The sequence below is a fragment of the Electrophorus electricus genome, chromosome 1 (assembly GCF_041902795.1).
Source record: "Electrophorus electricus isolate QZ-2024a chromosome 1, ASM4190279v1, whole genome shotgun sequence".
Classification (NCBI taxonomy): Eukaryota; Metazoa; Chordata; class Actinopteri; order Gymnotiformes; family Gymnotidae; genus Electrophorus; species Electrophorus electricus.
The window spans coordinates 6,207,215-6,228,149 of NC_137497.1; the positions used below are offsets into that span (position 1 = coordinate 6,207,215).

Sequence of the window (20,935 nt, forward strand, 5' to 3'; positions counted from 1 at the left end):
GAGACTGGTCTGGGCGCTTATAGTACACAAGAAGAAATGGGACGTGTTAAGAAAGCAGCCTTCTGCCATAACGATATTGCCGAGGCCAGTATCGCAACATCAGTAAACAAATGATGTATTGTGCAGCCCTAGTGAGGATGCTTGAAAGAAGCACCGCTGAAACAAGGTGGTGGATTAGCTATCTCTGCCTGTGAATTGGCTAATGGATGTGGCAGGAACAGGATAAATAGATACTATCATGAGGGCTATTTTTCAGATCAGAAGTCTCTTTTTTCACTGCACCGTCCTTGGTCAGGTCACAAAACAACAATTCCCTTGAGCTGCAAATCCCACGTTGGGTTACAGTGCCAAAGTCGTATCATTGACAGCCTATGGAGCCCGAGAAAGGGATAACCACCAAAGCTGTCTGCCCGAGAAAGGGATAACCACCAAAGCTGTCTGTTAACGCTGTGCATGTCACATCATGACTATGGGGGAGTTATTTCTAACTTTTGAAATGTCAGTAGTCATCGAGTGTACATTTGCACTGTCACCTACTTACATCCACACACCCGCCACAACAAACCTCCAAACAGAAATGACATGGCCATTCTGGGTGTGGTAGAAATTTTGCTAGACGTTTTAGAACGAAGGGAAACCTTGCCTAGTTCTCTAAATTAAACAGTATAAGAAGTTAGTCAAGTATCCCCACTCTTTGAGGCTTGGGTACAGACCCGTGGTTAATCTTTAGATGTTTGGGATAATCATAATCACACACTGCCTGTGTTGGATGGACACTGGACAGAGTGAGCTTGTGTTTTGTTTATTTTTGGCAGAAACAAAACAGGTTTTTTATGTACAGCAGAGTACATGGATGTTTAAACATGGACACAAAAAATTAGCACAGTGTTAAACAGCATGATAATTAAATGTACATTAACTATGGAAATGAATATAATGTGAGAATATATGATATGAGCCAACTATAATAACCAGCCCTGCTGGTTTCTTCAACATTACATTATGAAATATGTTTTGGTCTGAATACAATAGCATTTAAAGATGAGGAATTTAACAAAATTATCATTACAGCACTTCAGAGAAATCGATGTAATAGTAGCATGATACAGCAAATGTGTTCTCAATTACATCTAAAATACACTTGAAGGTTCACTTAAATGTGAACCTGATATTCATAGATCCATTTCTAAAGCTTTATAGGTCACTGGAAGAAATACTGGTTGCTGCAGCTTTTAATGTGTGGTACAGTATACTGGTGTTATTGCACTGTGCCACAGTTCTATGGGCATGGGTCAGAGCTGCACTGACCTTACGACCCAGTGTCTTTATAGTCCATATAGTCACCACCTTGTCATACCCTGCATGTTTCCACAAGCACATTCAGGTTACAGGGCATGGAAAGCAGTTTTCACCTACCCATTGCCTACTCCATAAATGACAAGTTCACATGGAAATTATCATACAACAGAAAATGGTTAGGCGGGGTTTAGATAAACAAAATGGCCGCAACTGCGATGTGCATTTACCCTCATATGAGAATTAAGCTGTCGTATAAATACACTGAAGCTTTATATATACATGCCGCAGATCACTGTTGAACGTAACAGTCCAGTTACGGTGTTTATATATGCACAGACACCTAGTATTAATATATCTAATCTGTCTACTGTTACAAGCATATTGAGCAATAGTTAGCAAAAAAAGTTCTTGTTTCTTCTAAGGTGCCTTGAGCAGCATCATGCCGTGACGCTTAATGTTGCAAAATAGTTTCAATACAACATTATAAACGAAGAAGCGTTCTCTCGGCAGCTGCTTTAGTCTCGTCACTTGTACCCCAGTCCAGAATTTTTGATGTGACAGAAGAGGGTCAATGAAAAACACATGGCCAGCACCTAAACCAGGAAAGACAGCTGAGTGGATGAGGGCCAGAGTGCTGATCTGGGTTCAGTTTCCCAGGATCAAAGCTGTAAGACTATCCCCCCCTTATGATCCCGAATCAGTGAAATAAACTAACAGCTAAATAAGAGCAAATTTATCTTCATCAAATCAAAAGTCAGAATCTGTAGCTACAATAGTGCATCTCAATGCCTTTCATAATAGTGCCTAAAATACTGTCAGATATGATTTAATGTAAATGTTTCATTACTGACATACCTCAATGCTGCACACGCAGATGATACCAATCCCGATGTTTAGAAGATTATTTTCAATCAACTCCTTCAGCATGTCATAACAACCCTGCAAACACAGGTATGTTTAGGTGTGTTTACAATACTTCCATTCCATCACTGTTGGGGGTATTTGAAAACTGCTGGTGATATGGGCATTTTTAAAAACACATGCACATAGGACTGGGGAATATGAATATGGCTGTACCTTTTCCCAGTAAGTAGACTTCTCTTCTTTGCAGGGTTCTTTACAGCATGAGTCCGGTATGTTTTTGTTCCAGTTGGATGAGTTGCTTACCCCACAGCATTGCAACTGTAACGTTAGCCAATCATAGAAGAGCAGAATGCTCGTTAGCCAATCATAAAAGAAAAGAGTGGAACGCTTGTTAGACAATCATAAAGAAGAGTGGAGTGATCGTTAGCCAATCATAACAAAGAAGAGCGGAGTGATCGTTAGCCAGTCATAACGGAGAAGAGCGGAGTGATCGTTAGCCAATCATAACAAAGAAGCGCAGAGAGCTCATTAGCCAATCATAACAAAGAAGAGAGCAGTGCTCGTTAGCTAATCATAACAGAAAAGAGCAGAACACTTGTTAGCCAATCATAACAAAGAAGAGCGGAGTAATCCTTAGCCAGTCATAACAGATAAGAGCGGAGTGATCGTTAGCCAATCATAACAGAGAAGAGCGTAGCGATCATTAGCCAGTCATAACAGATAAGAGCGGAGTGATCGTTAGCCAATCATAACAGAGAAGAGCGGAGTGATCGTTAGCCAATCATAACAGAGAAGAGCGGAGTGATCGTTATCTTGGTGCTTGCCGTTATGTTCGGGCGGCATGATTAGCCTACTTACGGCTTTCTGAATGGTGTCCCAATCGTCCATGCCTGTATTGTTCTTTGCCTTTTCCAAACTCTTATTAAGTTCTTTCATAATGATCGTGTCCAACTGCAAGCATTGCAGATGACCATAAGTCTCATTGCTACATAACAATAATGGAAAAAGAACTGTGCCGCCACAGTTAGCATTGGAATTTTTGAAAGTTTTTTTTCATTTATAATTTTAAAATTTCAGAAAAATTAACTAAAATTCCAATTTTAAATTCTGGTGGCACAATTCTCATTCCACAGTTTGATTTCATATGTATCAAACAACCCTTTTACTATTTTAAGATATTTCACTTGACAATTGGTATTCAGTTTTCAGTGGTTGCCTATCACTTATGTATGTGCTACAAGAACTGAATTGCTGTTTATCAGAGTGGAAAATGCTTATTTCCAGCCTTTGGTTTTGCAAGGCTGTAGTGCCGTGGTCAGTCCCTTACCTCTTTCTCGTACATGAGCAGGAGGCAGGCCAAAATCAGCTTAATCAGCATCAACAGGAACAGCAGCGTGAAAAACTGAAACCGAACAAGGTCATTATCTCTTATTGCACTGACGTTTTCCAGATGTGTAGGTGAGAGTGTTTCGGTTAAGATGACGTAAGAGACCATGCTGGCCTCTCGTTCTTCAAACCATGTTTATGGTCTCGGAGGGGTTCTGTGGACCTCGTAGCGCAGGCCACTTTTTTTCAAAGTGCTTTATGGACCCAATGCAAAATAGGACTTACGGAAAGTAGGAGGCAGCGGTTCTCCTTGAGGGCCCCCAGGAAACCCAGGAAGGACAAGCAGGTGATGAAGATGCCGATGATGAAGAAGATGTTGGGGAAGCTCATGGCCGGGAGAGAGGGGAGAAGGGAGTTGTACTTGAACGTCGTGTTCAGGTAGATCCCGAACCCCAAGATGGTGATGCCACAGATCTAGAAAACCACTGAAGTCACTTAAATAACAACCGCCACAGGAGAAATTCCCTGTACTCCACCCTGAGGCAATACAGATTCCTGCTGGCTCATATCTTGAGCTGAAGGAGCACTGCATTTTTCGATTGACTTGTCAAATCATATAGGTTACAAAACCTTGAGCTGTAATGGATTGTTACAGTAATTTCATCATGCGTGTGTCTATGTGTGTGTGTGTGTGTGTGTGAAATGCCAGATACGCACAAAGAAGATGAAGTTCACCCCACACATGGTGTGTTTCAGGCACTTTAGGCAGGACATCCTTCCCTTGTCTTGGGTCCTGTAAAGTTATCATCCACATTATCACCAAACGCACCAGAGGTGGAAACGTCTACACGTTGACACTGGGCAGGCCTTTTAAAGCTCAGGCCGCCGCCGAAAAAACATGTAAGACGCAGACGCCCGACTTCCTCCCCTGCCGGGGGCAGTGTGGTCAGGGCACCTAGCATACCTTCGCCTGTCTCTGAAGTACCGCACAACCATGTGACACATTTCCTGTGTATATTCCGAGAAGCTAGCTTAGTGTGATGGAATGGAAGCTGCGATCATAGTATTGCAGTATTTAAATACAGTGAAATTAAGGCTCGGCAGAAGCCTTGAAATATCTCAGGTATTATTTTTAAATATCCATAAACCTGATGACATTTTTTCTTAGCAGCTTTTCAGCTGAAAGAGACATTTTTTACCACTGTCCGCAGTATCAACAGAAGCTAAATTGCTCTTTCACATTCACCGCAACTTTTCTGGGTTTTTCAAACCCACCCACTGTTTTTTAATGTTGTTTTTTAAACATTTGTTCTTTCTCTATCATCTAAGCCGTCGAGTTAGGATGGACTTACGCCGCCAGTTTTCATGTCCTAACATGTAGCCTCTCTGCCAGAGAGTAAAGTCCCTCCCAACACAAACATTTCAACTCCCAAAAGGTGACATTCGAAAGACCTTTATAGAAACAGCTTGATGTTTTATTCAGTTAGTCTTCAGGTATTCACTTACCTTATTAATTAGGACACTTCAGTAGCGACAAGTAACCCTTCTGACCCTGGATGTAACAGTGGACTGAATTAACACGCTCACTGTGCTTTGCGCAACTGTTTGAGGGAACTCATCACTTATGCTCTACTTCCTCCTTTTGAGGCCCTTTTTTGCACAGGTCTGTGATCAGGTCCCTGTTACCCAAAATTTGAATGCATCCTCGTGAGAGACACATAAAGCTGGTCTCATGTCAGTGACAGAGGAAAACTTCCACCACCTCCCCCAGCATATGACACATAATCTAAATGCAGTGACCCAGATGAGGAACTATGGAAGAGAGACAAAAAAAAAACCCCCAAACAAAACTGAATTTATGATGTGTTGTATCACCGTAAAAGCACGGGACTTTTGTACCAGAATAGGGCAAGTAAATCTAGACATCTCTCTAATAGAAGAAGTGGCAGAAATCGTGAAAATGTATGTATGATAGTATATCCAATGTAGCAAGGAAACCACAGGCGTGCGTGCATGCAGTTATTGCAATGATGCTGTGTGTGTGTGTGGTGGGGTGTTCAGTATTTTTTTGGAGTTTGCAGCTGGGCGTACACCCACTGTGGACTAAAATAAAGTGTGAAACAATGACATGCTCACATACATGATACCAAAAACAGAGTCTTAGTTGTGCTTAGTTAGTTTAAATAGTTAAATAAATCAATTAATCTGATTTATTATCATTAAGACAACAGACTTGAATGTAATGAATGAATTTTAAAGAGTACTGTCCACTTTAATGGAACTACAAATAAGATTACTGTCTGAGAAAACCTAAACTGTCACAGTACTGCACGGTTCAGGGGTTTTCTCTGCCACAATTGATTTGTTTGTATCAGCCAAGTCCCAATGAGGTGTTTTGGCGAACGCCTCGATCAAGAAATGAGAATATAGAACTGTTTTATTGGTCCAACCTGTGTGGATGAATTCCATGCGGGGGTTGGGGGTGATGGTAGCAGCAGTGTCAGCTGTTAGCATTAGGCCAGCCACAAAGGGTTGGTGCGTCGGCGGGGAGGGTCGTGAGCAGTCAGCCAGAGTTCCACACCCCAACACACTGTATTTTTCTTTCTCAATGAACTCCCTGAAATTCAGCAAGATAGCAACAGTCCATTTCTGTTTCTGGTGAGTCACGAGTGATCTCTGAGATAGATGGGCAAGGAGGCAGAGGAAGAGAGAGAGAGAGAGAAAGACAGACAGGGAGGTAGAGGAAGAGAGAGAGAGAGAGACAGAGAGAAAGACAGACAGGGAGGTAGAGGAAGAGAGAGAGAGAGAGAGTAAGAGAGAGAGAGAGAAAGACAGACAGGGAGGTAGAGGAAGAGAGAGAGAGGCAGGGCGAAACCCTAGAAAAGGCGAACTCAAAATATCCTGAGGTCAAAGAGAGCTGAACGACAGGAGGGTGAATGTAGCCTCTCCAGACGAAACACCAGGGCCGAATGATAACCCCGAGAACAGCAAAGACAGAGAGAAGCTATGTGTAATCCAAATGTAATCCAAAATCCATAATGCAGATCCCTGGAAATATAGGAAGCCTGTTCTAAGGATTTCATTGGTGGGGGACTGAAACCAGGCCCACCCACTGCTGATTGGGATTAAAACATATTTGATGTTAGACCTGAGGCAAGGCTGGCACTTGGCAGGGCCTAAGGAGCAGGTCCAATCAGAGGAGAGCAGATGCTTGAGAGAGGACTGTGTGAACTGAAAGTGCGAGGGGATCCTTTAAACCATTCAGACCACATGGGCAGCCCATAGGCAGGGCTTGCTGTGCTGTTCGGGAAAGTTTATAAGGGCAGCACCTGCTTCGCTAATTCATAACACATGAACCCGCACACACAGCATGGACAGCTCCAGCAGAATCAGAAATGTCATGATGGGAAACTCCAAAGTCCATGCAAGGGGCAGAACCGTGGATCTTGTGAGGGGCAGAACTGTGGACCTTGAAGAAGCGTCTTCTGTTTTGCTCAGCTTTCTTGCACAATAAGTTTGCTTCCACAAATCTAAAAGAGAAGACACTGCAGAGATACTCTTATCTGAAAATGCAAATTTACAAGATGTTCCCAATACCTGTTTCAAAAAGTGAACACATTGTAAATATATTTCCAGTTCAATTCATGTTTGTATGGTTTTGTCAGTTACACAAGGTTCACACACCAAGTTCAACTAATCTGCTACCAATCAAATGAAATCAGGTGTGTGTGACCAGGGAGTGCAGTGGCCCACACAGAACTGTGACCTTTCACTGATAGCTGGAGACCCCCCAAAAAACTCTTGGTGCTCAATTATAGGCACAACAAAACAGAAATTCTTTAACCTGGAGTTAAACATGGCTACATTTAAGGCACATCTAAGTTCTTCTGGAAGTATCCAGCTGTATGTTGCATGAAAGCTAAACATTGCTTGACCATTTTAGTCTGTATTCTGGGTTCTAATAGATGACCTGCATGTTATTAGTGCATAACAGGAACGTGTTCTTGGCCTGGTCTGTTCAGTAATATACAGACTACTACTAGCACTTAAAATTCTTGAATAAAGTGGATACCAGTGTACAAATTTGAGATCTGTAGTAATGTGCTCTGTTTTCTCTGTGCTGGCTGTTTGTTTGCTGAATGTTTTTTGGGGGAAGTCCAGGAAGAAGACCATTACAGTAGTCAGCTGGAGTTGGAGATAAAGCATGTACCGGTTTCTTATCTATAGAAGGAAGATTTGTGGCAACAAAATATAGATACATTCAGTGGTCTCTTTTTCAATAGTGGCTTAGTGGCAGCTGTTTAGTAATTCTGGAAAAGTCTGTTTTCGGAGGTTTGTTAGCTTGTTACCCATGATAAACCCAGCATGGATATTGTCTTGGTGATCATTTCAGAGAGATGAGACAGTTCAGCCCTATTTAACTCACAGTTAAAAGTAGAAAGTCTTTGTTTATAGGTGTTGTCTTCTCGATTTAAACTTCTCCATTTATGCTGAGCTTTCTTGCACTTTCATTCTTTCTCTGTGGCGCTTCCTGTTTGGCCAAAGTCTTTGTAGTCTTTATAGCATCCACAACCTTCAAAATGTTACATTTTCCGAGTATTTTTGATGATGCTGGAGTACATCAACAGAGACTGCACTTGTATAGTCTTTATAAACTGATCATATGTACTGTACTTTATGTATCTTTAAAAACAAAAACAAAAAAAACCAGCTGGTTTGAGTAGCTGGAGAATTAAATATCTCAAAACAAAACAAATAGTAATTCAAAATCCATAGCAATAATGTTAACAGTTGAGATCCTTAGTAAGGACCAACTCCAGAGTGTGTGTAGGTAATCTAAGATGCTCCAAAACACCAAACGTATTAAATGAAGCAAAATATTCTTTACTGCCCTTGACATTATCCAGCTGAGAGTGGTCCAGTGATCAGTGGACATAGCTGAGAGTGGTCCAGTGATCAGTGGACATAGCTGAGAGAGGTCCAGTGATCAGTGGACATAGCTGAGAGAGGTCCAGTGATCAGTGGACATAGCTGAGAGAGGTCCAGTGATCAGTGGACATAGCTGAGAGAGGTCCAGTGATCAGTGGACATAGCTGAGAGAGGTCCAGTGATCAGTGGACATAGCTGAGAGAGGTCCAGTGATCAGTGGACATAGCTGAGAGAGGTCCAGTGATCAGTGGACATAGCTGAGAGAGGTCCAGTGATCAGTGGACATAGCTGAGAGAGGTCCAGTGATCAGTGGACATAGCTGAGAGAGGTCCAGTGATCAGTGGACATAGCTGACACTGGTCCAGTGATCAGTGGACATAGCTGAGAGTGGTTCAGTGAAATCCACAACAAACATTGGAATTAGAATTTTGCTTTGAATAAAGCTGCTACTACACCTCAGAGAAAGATAATATACACTAACAGTCAAAATGATTTATTGCTTGATTTGATTGATAGCTGTCAATCATCCCCCACCACCCACCGTACCTTTCCCAAACATATTTATTATAAATTTATATAAATATATATATATAAATATATATATATATATATATATATATATATATATGATATGACATAATATTATATGAAAATTATTGAGAAATAATTAAGTGATTAAAGTAAATAAAAGTTATGAGTCTTAAATGAATACATACCACCCAGTCTTTAATGTCCGCTCTGTTCCGCTGCCGGTCACGTACTGATACTCAAACATGCATATGGGTCTCAGTTGTGTCTCTCTCTCTCACTCCCCTCCCATTGGCTGATTCTCTAAGAGGTCACACCTCCTCCCAAGCCCTTCCCCCCATACCCATACAGGAATACGCCTTCTGACAAAAAAGGATATAAGGTGTCCACCCCCCAAAATCCAAACTCCTCCCAGGGTCAGAAATACACTCTGTCAGAAAGTTCAAATTTTACTCCATTTTTTTCTTTCTACCCAACCAACCAGACCTATGTGTAAGAGGTTTCTTTAAATGAGAAATATTAACGTGATTAAAGAAAATTAAAGTTTTCAGTCTCATACTACACCAGTCTTTCTCCACTTTTTCTGTGTGTTCGGTGTCCTCTCTGACACACACTCTGCAGTCAGAGGTTATTGACACTCACACTCTCTCTTTCTCTCTCTCCTCCTCATCTCTTATCTGCCATATGTACTCAAATAAGGCAATAAGCAAACTTTTCACAAAACATCACAAAGTTTCCATTTATTTTTTCTGTAATCTCTACCCTATACGTTTTATCACACAAGGTTCTTGTCCATTATCACACATATTTTGAGGATCCCTCATTGTGTTGTAATTGAATACTCTGGACAGTCTGAGACTGACATGTTACAGGTATCACACTAGTACAAGTATCACACTAGACTGTTACACTAGTACTGGTATCACACTAGACTAGAGCTCCTAGACAGCAGGAGCTGAAAATACCTTGTTCCTTGTATTATTGATCAGAATAGGAACAGGGTGAGTTATTACACATTAGCACCCTCTGTACTACAGCTGGGACCCCAGGCTAATCACTATATAAGTGTTTTGTCTGCTGCTGTTTGCAGTAGTGCTAACTGAACATACACTGGTCTGTGTCACACAGGGAGTTGAAGGACAAGGCTGCTACTGAAGTTGCTGGGAATGGCTGAGGAAACCTTCCAGTCTGAGGGGGCCTCTGTCCCCTGAAAAGTGATAAGGTAGAGAGGAGGATGTTTTGATAGATAGATAGATAGAGAGAGAGAGAGAGAGAGAGATATGGATGATTGGGGTGGTTTTGTGGTGGTTGCAGTGACCCTGGTGAAAAACACCAGCAATTGTGATTGTGCCCCTATCACACTGCCTACGAAGCCCTCCACCAAAAATAACTGATGTCAAAACCACAGCCAGGGTTCAGACCACACACCAGTGGTCGGGTGTGGAGTCAAGGACGACTTCCCAGTTTGGAGAAGTTCCCTGGTTGGTTGTGGGAAGGTGAAGGAGGTTAGAGCGAAGGAGGAGTACTGGGGATTCCAAGAACTCTAGAAGCCATACACCCCCCCCCCCTCCCCCGCCCCCAACACACACACACACACACACACACACACACACACACACACACACACACACACACACACACACACACAAATGTTTTATATCAACTTCCATATTTGGACATATGAAGTAATAGTGAAGTAACCAGAAACTGTGATGATTAATACTGATAAATGTGGTGGCGATTGTGATCTAGTGAAGGAAATGAAGGAATGTGTGAAGCAGGACAAAGACCAGGGACTGAAAGGAAATGGAGAGAAGGTGGAGGGTAAATGCTGTGGTTGTCACCAGAGAAGCACTTGGGCTGTGATGCCTACGCTGCAGGAGTGGCTGCAACAGATCCCGGGAATAATTACACCAGTCTCCATCCAGAAGTACACTTAAAGGTTCACTTAAATGTGAACCTGATACTCATAAGTCCATTTATAAAGCTTTATAGGTCACTGGAAGAAATACTGGTTGCTGCAGTTTTTAATGTGTGGTACAGTATACTGGTGTTATTGCACTGTGCCACAGTTCTATGGGCATGGGTCAGAGCTGCATTGACCTTACGACCCAGTGTCTTTATAGTCCATATAGTCACCACCTTGTCATACCCTGCATGTTTCCACAAGCACATTCAGGTTACAAGGCATGGAAAGCAGTTTTCACCTACCCATTGCCTACTCCATAAATGACAAGTTCACATGGAAATTATCATACAACAGAAAATGGTTAGGCGGGGTTTAGATAAACAAAATGGCCGCAACTGCGATGTGTATTTACCCTCATATGAGAATTAAGCTGTCGTATATATACACTGAAGCTTTATATACACGTGCGACAGATCACTGTTGAATATAACAGTTCCGTTAGGGCGTTTATATATGCAGAGACACCAAATATTAATATATCTAATCTGTCCACTGTCACAGGCATATTGAGTAATATTTAGCAAAAAAAGTTCGTTTCTTCTAACGTGCCTTGAGCAGTGTCATGCCATGACGCTTAATGTTGGAAAATAGTTTCAGTATAACAGTATAAATGAAGAAGCGTTCTCTCGGCAGCTGCTTTAGTCTCCTGACTTCTACCCCAGGCCAGAATTTTTGATGTGACAGAAGAGGGTCAATGAGAAGCACATGGCCAGCACCTAAACCAGGAATGATGGCTGAATGGATGAGGGCCAGAGTGCTGATCTGGGTTGTTTCCCAGGATCAAGGCTGTAAGACTATTCCCCCCCATATGATCCCAAATCAGTGAAATAAACTAACAGCTAAATAAGAGCAAATTTATCTTCATCAAATCAAAAGTCAGAATCAGTAGCTCCAATTGTGCAGCTCAATGCCTTTCATAATAATGTCTAAAATACTGTCAGATATTTAATTTTAGTGTAAATTTTCATTACCGACATACCTCAACGCTGCACATGCAGATGACGCCAATCCCGATGATTAGGTTATTTTCAAACCACTCCTTGAGCATATCATAAGAACCCTGCAAACACATACATGTTTAGGTGTGTTTACAATACTTTCATACCATCACCGTCAGAGTATTTAAAAACTGCTGGTGATACAGGCATTTAAAAACACATGCACATAGGACCTGGGAATATGAATATGGCTGTACCTTTTCCCAGTAAGTAGACTTCTCTTCTACAGCACGAGTGCGGTATTCCTCCTCCTCCTCCCCCCCCCCTTACTGGCACAGCTGTAATCAGTTGTAGGGTCATCCATCACCTATTGATCAGTGTGGCTTTTGTTTCCACTTACTGATTAAAGTAACCTGCTGAAATAACCTGCTTTGGAGCACTATTATTTCACTTATTTTTTTTACAGATCTCACTATATTGTTCTCGTCATACCAGTGAAATCACAGGGGTGTCATGTTTTTAATAAAACACATTTTAGTTCATTTAATAAAATTATTTTATTCATATGGTTGATGTTTTAAAAGAGCCTTCCATTTTCTTATTTTGATCCAATGGCTTCCAAAAGCAATGATTTGATAACAGCAACTTCATAAAATCTATTCTTGTATTTACAAGATATTTAAAATAAACAGAATACAATTGACAGAAACATTCTAGACTTGGGATTGAGACTCAATCAGGTGTAAACACTACCTGTAGTGATTTAAGGCCTGTTTATATTTCCAAGATCTGAAACGAATGCTACCTAGAACTACACATCTGCCTCAGTATTTGGTTAAACAGCAATCCAGATTAAATTGGTGTGGCATTTTGTAGAAACTAAGGAATCCAGCTCTCAGCAACTACCAAAATGGCTTCCAAATCTTCAAAAGAAAGACTCAGACTTCAGAGCAGACTCTTGACGGTGCAGCAGCTGAGGCGTTCATTTGCTCCTTGAGAAATTAAACCTATGGCCACGTGTTCAGGTAATCCCTAATCCCAAAATCTTGATCTTGGCTCTGTAAAGTGCCCAGAGCAGCTGCCAGATGCATGTTTCACAAAGCAGGATCTCAGAACTACAAAACCAAAGACAAAAGCCAATCCTGTCCAATCCTGTTGTAGAAAACGCAGCAAATACAGATCAATCCAAGAGCCAAATACCCCATCTGCATTACTACAGTGCCTCTTTTAAAAGAAAGAAACAAAAATAGAAAAACAAAGGTTTGATTTTGTGTGACTTGTGCAGGCAGAGCATCGTAATAAGGCCATGAAGGTAAACGTTGTTTGTGTAATAATGCTGATGAGCTTGTTCGCTTGTTTAACGGTGGGTATGTGAGATATGGATCTCAGTAAAGTGCTGTTGACTCCAGTGACGTCCATGACCTTCTCCACACTCACAGCACCAGTATCACTCCCCGATCAGTGTGAGCTGCACTACAACAGGAGACTGCTGCCATACGTTTTGAAAATGTTAAGCAAAAAAATCTAGCAGAAATCAGTGTTTAGCTTTTCTATTAGTCAGTTTTAAGCATTTAATCATGTGGCGGGAAAAAAACAAACAAAAAAAGATCTCCAAATTCTAACATTGTATTTAGTCTTTTTGGATGGCACTGCACACCACTTAAACAGGCTGTCAAATTCCTTACGTTTTTAATCTCTCCTTCTGCAGCTCACTATGGTACCATGCATGAGTTTGCAGTTGAGAGATTTCTGCATCTCTCCTGCTGGATTTAAGATAGGTGGGACTATGGCAGAAGAAGTCTCTTGTCATCCATCCATTTGCCACAATCCTCCCATACTCAAAAACCAAAACTTCTTTAGATAACCCTGAATAGCTACTGCTGAGCAAGCTAGCTAGCTAACAGCTGGCTTTCCATTTGACCGAATTATCCCATTTCTTTCTTTTTAACTTGGCAGTGACATCTCTCCTTTGGATGTATAGCTAACACTAAAAGTTTCATTTCTACTTTTGTTCCATCCTATAACTGATCACTGTTTTAGGGTTTTTTAGTGAGCCATGATGGAACCGTTCAGAAGAAAAGCTGGACCACCCACATCATGCATCGCCATGGCACTGCCAATCACTGCACATTGCCAGGGCTACGCTCCCGCCAATCACTGCACGGTGGGACACGCCCACACCATGCTGATAAGGAAGTGCAGTTGAGCTTTTCAATCTTGAGGTTATATTTGTCCTCGAACCTGACACTTGTTAACGTTAATCCAGTCGTATAGCTTTAACATCACGGTGACATTTTTAATATTTGTAATTTAAAAGGTAAGAAAATGTTTAGTGAATAGTATCACAACATGTATTCCAATTACAGAAGAAATGAAGATGCCAGCAGTGATGAGCAAACAGGATTGTTCCTGTAACACTGCCGAGTCCTTTAAATCTGTTCCTTCCATCCAGCAAATGGAACTCAAGTTTCAACAGGGCCACTCACATTTTGGCCGAGAGCAGCACTTTGTGCGAAAGCACATGGCAACAACACAAAGATGGTGATATGAGGACAGCATGTGAGGACAGGGCCATCACCCACTCCACCTCACAGAGCTCACTAGCTGTGCTATCTTGCTACACACACACACACGGTTCTGGGTAAACTGAGAGAGAATGGCATGTGCAAATCTCCTGCAAATACAGAACCAGCAGAAATACAGATCTCTCACCAACATACATGCACGTTCTCTACCTAGTCCTGTCTAAACACACCACACACACACACACACACACACACACACACACACTCACTCACTCTTGTAGTCCAGTACATTCTTACACACACATGCACTTTCTCTTTTCTATACACAGGATCCTATGAACACCACATAAACTAGGGCACGAGAGTGATGTCAGAGAGCCACAGCTGACACCAGCCTAGTCTGGACTTCAGAGGAAACTCCAGTCAGCCACAGCAGTGAGGACATCAGAGTGGACGCAGCCTCCTAACCACTGCAAACATCATTCACTCCCTCACACCACACCCCACCCCACACACACCCTCCCTCTCCCTCACACACACCCTCCCTCTGCCTCACACACACACACAGACACCCTCCGTCTCCCTCACACACACACACACACGCATGCACACACAGTCTCCCACTCTCTCAGTAGAAGCGCTTTCGGCTGCGCTCCTTCCACCGCTGGTAGATGATGAGCACGGCCATGATGAAGATGACGAGGCCAGCCACCGAGAACAGGAAAAGGAAGAGGAGGGTAAGTATACTCCTGCCCTCGTCTGTCACTTCCACTAGAACAGAGAGAGAGAGAGAGAGAGAGAGAGAAATATGAGCCCACCTTTTTGATGGGCTCAACTCTGCTGCACATCTCAATGGTGGCGGTGGACGTATGAAAACATCTCGAGTTGACTGCACCAGCTACTCAAACATGGACCCACAACCCCTAATACTCAACTAAACCCCGCAATGCCCAACGAAACCCCGCCCCAATTGCTGAACTAAACTCATGACAAAAAGGGTCCTCATGTGACATTTATTTTTGAACATTTCTTGTTTTTTTGAGTTGTGATGAACCACTGTACAAGTGCCTACAATTACCGAGTACCAGGAAGCTGGAGCTCAGCATAACTATGGACCGGCTGGGGGTCATAAAGCTGCGTCCTCAGGGAGCCATAGACGCTGCTCATTTTTTGCTCCATCTGAGCGGCCAACACGCTTGAACCAAACAGTCATGAACACTGAGAACCTGGTAAAGGGGTGGAGCCAAAATGCAGACCACGCCTGGTCTCTGAGGGCTGGGCTGGCGCAAGGAGCTTAATGAGGCATGGCACATTTACCAGGGACCTCGCGGTAGTCCACGCTGGGTATCGTGACCTCTTGCTCATTCTCCATCTCCTCAGGACTGCGCTCCACAGTCAGCTCGAACAGCTTTAGGGAGATCAGGTCATGGTTGTCTGCAGCACATGGAAATACACACAAAAACCACACAAAATCAGCTGACTTGCAGTTGACGAGGGGCTGCGTCGTCGCGGAGCAAACGCGAGAGAAACTCAATTGGAAAAAAAAAGGTCAGTTTTGCAGGGTCCCAACCTGACAGGTCCCCAGTGATGGACGAGACTCCGAAGTAGTAGCCCTGGGGCAGGTGCACCCCAGGGACCTCCAGGCACTCCTTCCATTCCTGCTTCCCCTCGATGTCCGTCATGATCTGGGGGAGGAGGTGCAAACACGGAGGCTCAGTGCGGGCCCTTTTACACTGATCCAGGACCAGGTTTAATTTAGACTCTCACTAAACATAAGCAGAAACTGAGCTCAGTATAACTGATCCCAGAACAGAGCCCAAGAGCAGCCTACAATGACGCTGGGGTTTAGCTGTGAGGACTGGTGTATGAAGGACAACTTCTACAGATGCTGTGGGTGCCAATGGCTTTCTGCCCCTGGGGTCATTAAATCAGATTTGATTTCACATCTGTGAAGGTTTAGGGTCAGGGATGGGGAGGGTTTGGGTAAGTCCGATCCCGTGTTCTCGTCTGATTACCGTCAGCATGTTCCTCATGTAGCGGACCAGGACGAACGTGTCGTACTCGATGTTACGCACGGACACTGCACACCCACCCAAGTCTGCGTTCCTTCCGTCCTGGTCGTGATCGTAAACAACAGAGCCATTCCCCACCATTGCTGAGATGTAGGGAAACACCCTCTACACACACGCACAAACGCAGAGAGAAAATATAGGATGAATTCACAACATAAGATTTTGGATTCATTTACATTCTATATATGTTTACAGCATTAACAGATGTTCTTATATATAATTTATCAAACAAAACAGGTAATTAAATCTAGATCTCAAGTCAAATTTCCAATCCTGATCACTGGTATTTAAATATCAGCTAATTACACATTAATTACACATTACACCTTAGGAAGAGTGGGGGGGGGGGGGAACCCTTTAAAATCTGGACCTTGAAGATACTTTTCATGACATTATCTACCAGTTTCATTATTCATTATTTCATGACATTATCTACCAGTAATTTCAAACCAAACCAAACTTTGGAATCAGAGTCAAGTACAAGTATGTCAGGCCACTAGAGGGCAGCATCTTGGCTGCAGAGAGGCTTGAGTATGTCCAGATTCTATGCACATTAATGGAACCCAGTGTTCTGTGGACTAAAGTTCAGGACAGAGGTGTAGTGTGAGATACCTCATTTTGTTTGTCTTCATTGGGATACGTGTCTATAAATATGCCCAGACCAGTGAAAAGATTCATGTTCCCAAACACTGGGCCTAAAACAAACAAACATCAAGGAAATCAAAAGCAGCCTTGCTAAGAACTATTTCAATCTCATTTCATCTTTGGTCTTAGTTTGGTGAGGTAAAAGACTTTCTGGACCTCTGGGGAGGAGAGTGAATGCTTGAGTACCTGTTTGCATGCGCTCTCTGGTGAGCCAGACAGCCACCCCATCTCCGTTTAGATTCTTCTTACCCTGCCCGTGGATATTCAACTGCACTCGGAGCTCCCAGTCCCTGATGTAACAAGGCTGCATGCACACACAAGCACCCACCCAAGCAAGCATACACAAAACACCCAATACAAGCATGCAAGCCCAGCCACCCACCCAAACACCAACATACGCATACATGTACACGTATACACACACACACACACACACACACACACACACACACACACACACACACAGCAAAAACATAAACCAGAAGTATTGTGCTGTACAAACAATTCGGGACACTACAACTGTGTAAAAGGTTAAGTGCAATCTTTGTCTTGGCGAATTTAGGGCATCCCTATTTTATATTCTATAAAAATTTAAAAATAATCTAAAGAAGAAAGTAAGACCCACTATGCGACTCCACACAGCGCCGAGTCGGCTCTGCAGGTCCGGGGTCAAGCGCACGTACTCCGGTGTGATCACCGCAGTGCCCAGTAGATCCCAGTGGTAGGAGCTAGAAGATCCTAGACCTGGACGTGCACGCCAATAGTTAAAATAATGCTGCAAATAATGTTGCAAATAATGTTGCAAATAATTAAAAAGAGCTTTGCAATATGCATTCTGGAGAAGTATCTTTATGTGAGCGTGATGCAAATTACAGTACACATGTTAACCACGTTTACTGTAAGGCTCATAATAAATCAGACGATACCTGTTAACAAATCAGTTATGAGTGCAAACGAAACGCTTAGCTACCAGAGTCAAAACATAATAAGCAGTAGGGCCAGCTAGTATATTGACCCTTTTCGTCACTTTTAAAACGTTTAATAACTACGGAAGAGAACAAAAGCGTGTCTGGGATCTTGAGCATAAACGAAACAAATCAAAAGTTCTCGCCTTAATACTACTGACGCAAGCTCTCTGGCTTCTTTGACTAGCCAACCGGTGTATTCCTACTCAGCAGTTGCGAAACACCGCACACACCCTCAGACCTCGACAACGTTAGACATATCCAACCAAAACTTTCACTTCAAACCCCGAGTGTCAAAGCTGTTACACCGTAACCTATCGACGGAGTGGCTGTAGCCATAAAGCGTCGCAGTCCCCCCACCTTGGTAAGGCTTGCTCAGCGAATATTCCCTCTTCAGAAATTCATCCTTGTGATAGTCATCATCCCCACCACTGCGGCCGGCCAGCGTAAGAAGCAGTGCTAGCAGAAAATGGGATCTGGCGTTCTTTCCAAAATGACGTGAGGAACTCTTCATAAGTAGAAAAATGACGTTATGTTTGTTAAACTTGTTCATAGTAGCCGCCATGTTTCTCCTCCTGCTTCTGTGCAGATCCTCCCATATTTCTCATTGGAGCGTTTCCGTTCAAGGATTTTAATCATTGGTCGCCGTTACCGCCAATCATATTTCCAGCCAATTACTGTTGTCCACCAGTAGCTGGGCTGGGTCTTAGATCAATATGGTCTTTCAAAAACTACGATCATTAAAAGGGCACCTTGTCCGATTCTAAATAAATAGCATTTTTTTTTTGTTCTGACTTCCCGAGTAATTTAAAAGCTAGTAAAATAAGGCGAACCAGTCAAAAAACTTGAAACAATAATTTTCAAACTTAGTCTTAACTGTTACATCTGGGCGGATACAAGCAGTTTGCCTACTGTCCTGAAGAAACCAGTTATTCAACATATAGGTCTTTTAGATTTAGTTAAATCTTATAATAGATCCGCTAAATAAAGTATTTTTACTGGTTGATGGTGCCATTGCAACTCCATGCCTAGCAACCTTCTCAGAGTTACAGAGGGACAGTGTAAGAACTCCAGGTCTATAGGTCAGTACTATAGGACAAACATTAAACGGCACAAAGTTTAGCCATGGGATTTCACAGTATATTTATGAAAGTGTGTGCTTGTATCTGTGAATGCATATGTATAACAGCTCGTATTTTGCGCTGTTTTCAGCATTGCCAATGTAACACTCAGCGAGAGTTCACATCCGCTATCCTCACCTATACTGGTACACTAATTCATTATTCAATTCTATATACAATTCTACACAAAACTATAATCTATGTAATCCACGTCTCCATGGCAATAAGCCTTTATCATGATCTCCAGCCCTGTTTCAGACGGTTCGTCTGCAAGCTCCGATGTGCTGATCTTTAGAGCAGATATTAGATGACCTCGTAGCCTTTGTAACTGTATATAGTGCCAGGCCATTCCTCCGTGACATACTGCTTTCCTATGGATTCAGAGATCTGGGTTGCTCCATTACAGAAGGTGTACTGAGCCAGAATGAAATGTTACCTTTTTGAAACCATTTAAATACAGAGGTGTGGGCAGTGAAGAGCTGTTCCGAGCCTTTGTAAGCCTTTAAAGACGTTTAATTTCCTGTTAGGGAAAAATCTGACTTTATTGTAGCCTCACTCACTCTGTAATACCCAGAATACGCATTGTAGACTCTAGAGGGCGCTGCTGCATTGTGAGCGATTCTTCACTACTTATGTCTTCTACTGTTTCTGTCTGACCTGCCCGTCAATGAACAGACGATAAATTATTACCATAGACTCTGAGTCATACAACTTTCATGTAGTTACAGAGTGATAATTGTGGGATCCTTTGTAATTATATCTTAATGATTATGTACAGAGAATAGAACATACTGCAAATCAACACTTCCACTTGCTTTGTGTGTGTGTGTATGTGTGTGTGTGTGTGTGTGTGTGTGTGTGTGTGTGTGTGTGTGTGTGTGTGTGTGTGTGTGCATTATAACTAACTTACTTTGTACCAGTTTCTGGCTTTGAGAGCAGACTCCATAACCACTATAGTGGTTAGGGAGTGTTTGCCATCTTCAAATTCCAGGCTTGAGTTCCCTATTAAAATGGACATAACTCCTTACTCTCTCTTTCTCTCACCCCCCCCCATCACATACACACACACACACACACACACACACACACACACACATCTCTCTTTTGCATAGTTGAAGTTTACTTTATTTATTTATTTATTTATTTATTTTTTTTTTTTTTTTTGGGGGGGGGGGGGGGTAATTCTTCCTGCTCATAGTACTCATATAATGTGTTAGGTTGAGTGGTGTGAGAGATGTCCCATCATGCTACTCATATAATGTGTTAGGTTGAGTGGTGTGAGAGATGTCCCCTCATGCTACTCATATAATGTGTTAGGTTGAGTGGTGTGAGAGATGTCCCCTCATGCTACTCATATAATGTGTTAGGTTGAGTGGTGTGAGAGATGTCCCCTCATGCTACTCATATAATGTGTTAGGTTGAGTGGTGTGAGAGATGTCCCCTCATGCTACTCATATAATGTGTTAGGTTGGGAGGTGTGAGAGATGTCCCCTCATGCTACTCATATAATGTGTTAGGTTGAGTGGTGTGAGAGATGTCCCCTCATGCTACTCATATAATGTGTTAGGTTGGGAGGTGTGAGAGATGTCCCCTCATGCTACTCATATAATGTGGTAGGTTGGGAGGTGTGAGCAGTGTCCCCTCATGCTACTCATATAATGTGGTAGGTTGGGAGGTGTGAGCAGTGTCCCCTCCAAAGTTGAAATGAAAACTACGACACTGCTCTCTCACTCAATCTCTCTTCCTCTTCCTCT

The 20,935-nt window shown here is 42.6% G+C and overlaps 2 protein-coding genes across 5 annotated transcripts; both read right to left on the reverse strand.

Moving 5' to 3' along the window:
• Positions 1-786: 786 nt before the first annotated feature.
• On the reverse strand, positions 787-9,277 carry zgc:64051 (leukocyte surface antigen CD53). 4 transcript variants are annotated; one of them, XM_027027186.3, is made up of 9 exons: positions 9,135-9,277; positions 5,940-6,106; positions 4,207-4,282; positions 3,775-3,963; positions 3,491-3,565; positions 3,022-3,114; positions 2,377-2,481; positions 2,155-2,238; positions 787-1,892 (listed from the first exon to the last, which is right to left on the reverse strand). In XM_027027186.3, exons 3-9 carry the CDS (start codon positions 4,261-4,263, stop codon positions 1,824-1,826), a joined length of 672 nt encoding a protein of 223 aa, XP_026882987.1. In that variant the 5' UTR covers positions 4,264-4,282; positions 5,940-6,106; positions 9,135-9,277; the 3' UTR covers positions 787-1,823. The 4 variants fall into 4 exon arrangements, with proteins under 4 accessions (XP_026882987.1, XP_081566346.1, XP_026882986.1 ...); XM_081710220.1 differs by lacking the exon at positions 5,940-6,106 and having other exon boundaries at positions 9,135-9,208; XM_027027185.3 differs by lacking the exon at positions 9,135-9,277 and having other exon boundaries at positions 5,940-8,481.
• A 3,118-nt stretch (positions 9,278-12,395) lies between these two features.
• Positions 12,396-18,650, reverse strand: lman2lb (lectin, mannose-binding 2-like b). Its single transcript, XM_027027181.3, has 8 exons — positions 18,421-18,650; positions 17,721-17,839; positions 17,282-17,399; positions 17,063-17,145; positions 16,394-16,555; positions 15,949-16,063; positions 15,696-15,812; positions 12,396-15,149 (listed from the first exon to the last, which is right to left on the reverse strand). Exons 1-8 carry the CDS (start codon positions 18,623-18,625, stop codon positions 15,007-15,009), a joined length of 1,062 nt encoding a protein of 353 aa, XP_026882982.2. The 5' UTR covers positions 18,626-18,650; the 3' UTR covers positions 12,396-15,006.
• Positions 18,651-20,935: the final 2,285 nt, after the last annotated feature.

Excerpts from the sequence above, each read along its gene's own strand:
- zgc:64051 (XM_081710220.1), bottom strand. The coding sequence starts at position 9,193 with ATGTTTGAGTATCAGTACGTGACCGGCAGCGGAACAGAGCGGACATTA. Across the intron at positions 2,239-2,376 it reads AGTCTACTTACTGGGAAAAG|GGTTGTTATGACATGCTGAA; the intron begins GTACAGCCATAT and ends CTGTGTTTGCAG. Across the intron at positions 1,893-2,154 it reads TCTGCGTGTGCAGCATTGAG|GTGCTGGCCATGTGTTTTTC; the intron begins GTATGTCAGTAA and ends TTCCTGGTTTAG.
- lman2lb (XM_027027181.3), bottom strand. The coding sequence starts at position 18,625 with ATGGCGGCTACTATGAACAAGTTTAACAAACATAACGTCATTTTTCTA. Across the intron at positions 17,840-18,420 it reads GCTGAGCAAGCCTTACCAAG|GTCTAGGATCTTCTAGCTCC; the intron begins GTGGGGGGACTG and ends GTGCACGTCCAG. Across the intron at positions 17,146-17,281 it reads CAGAGAGCGCATGCAAACAG|GCCCAGTGTTTGGGAACATG; the intron begins GTACTCAAGCAT and ends TGTTTGTTTTAG.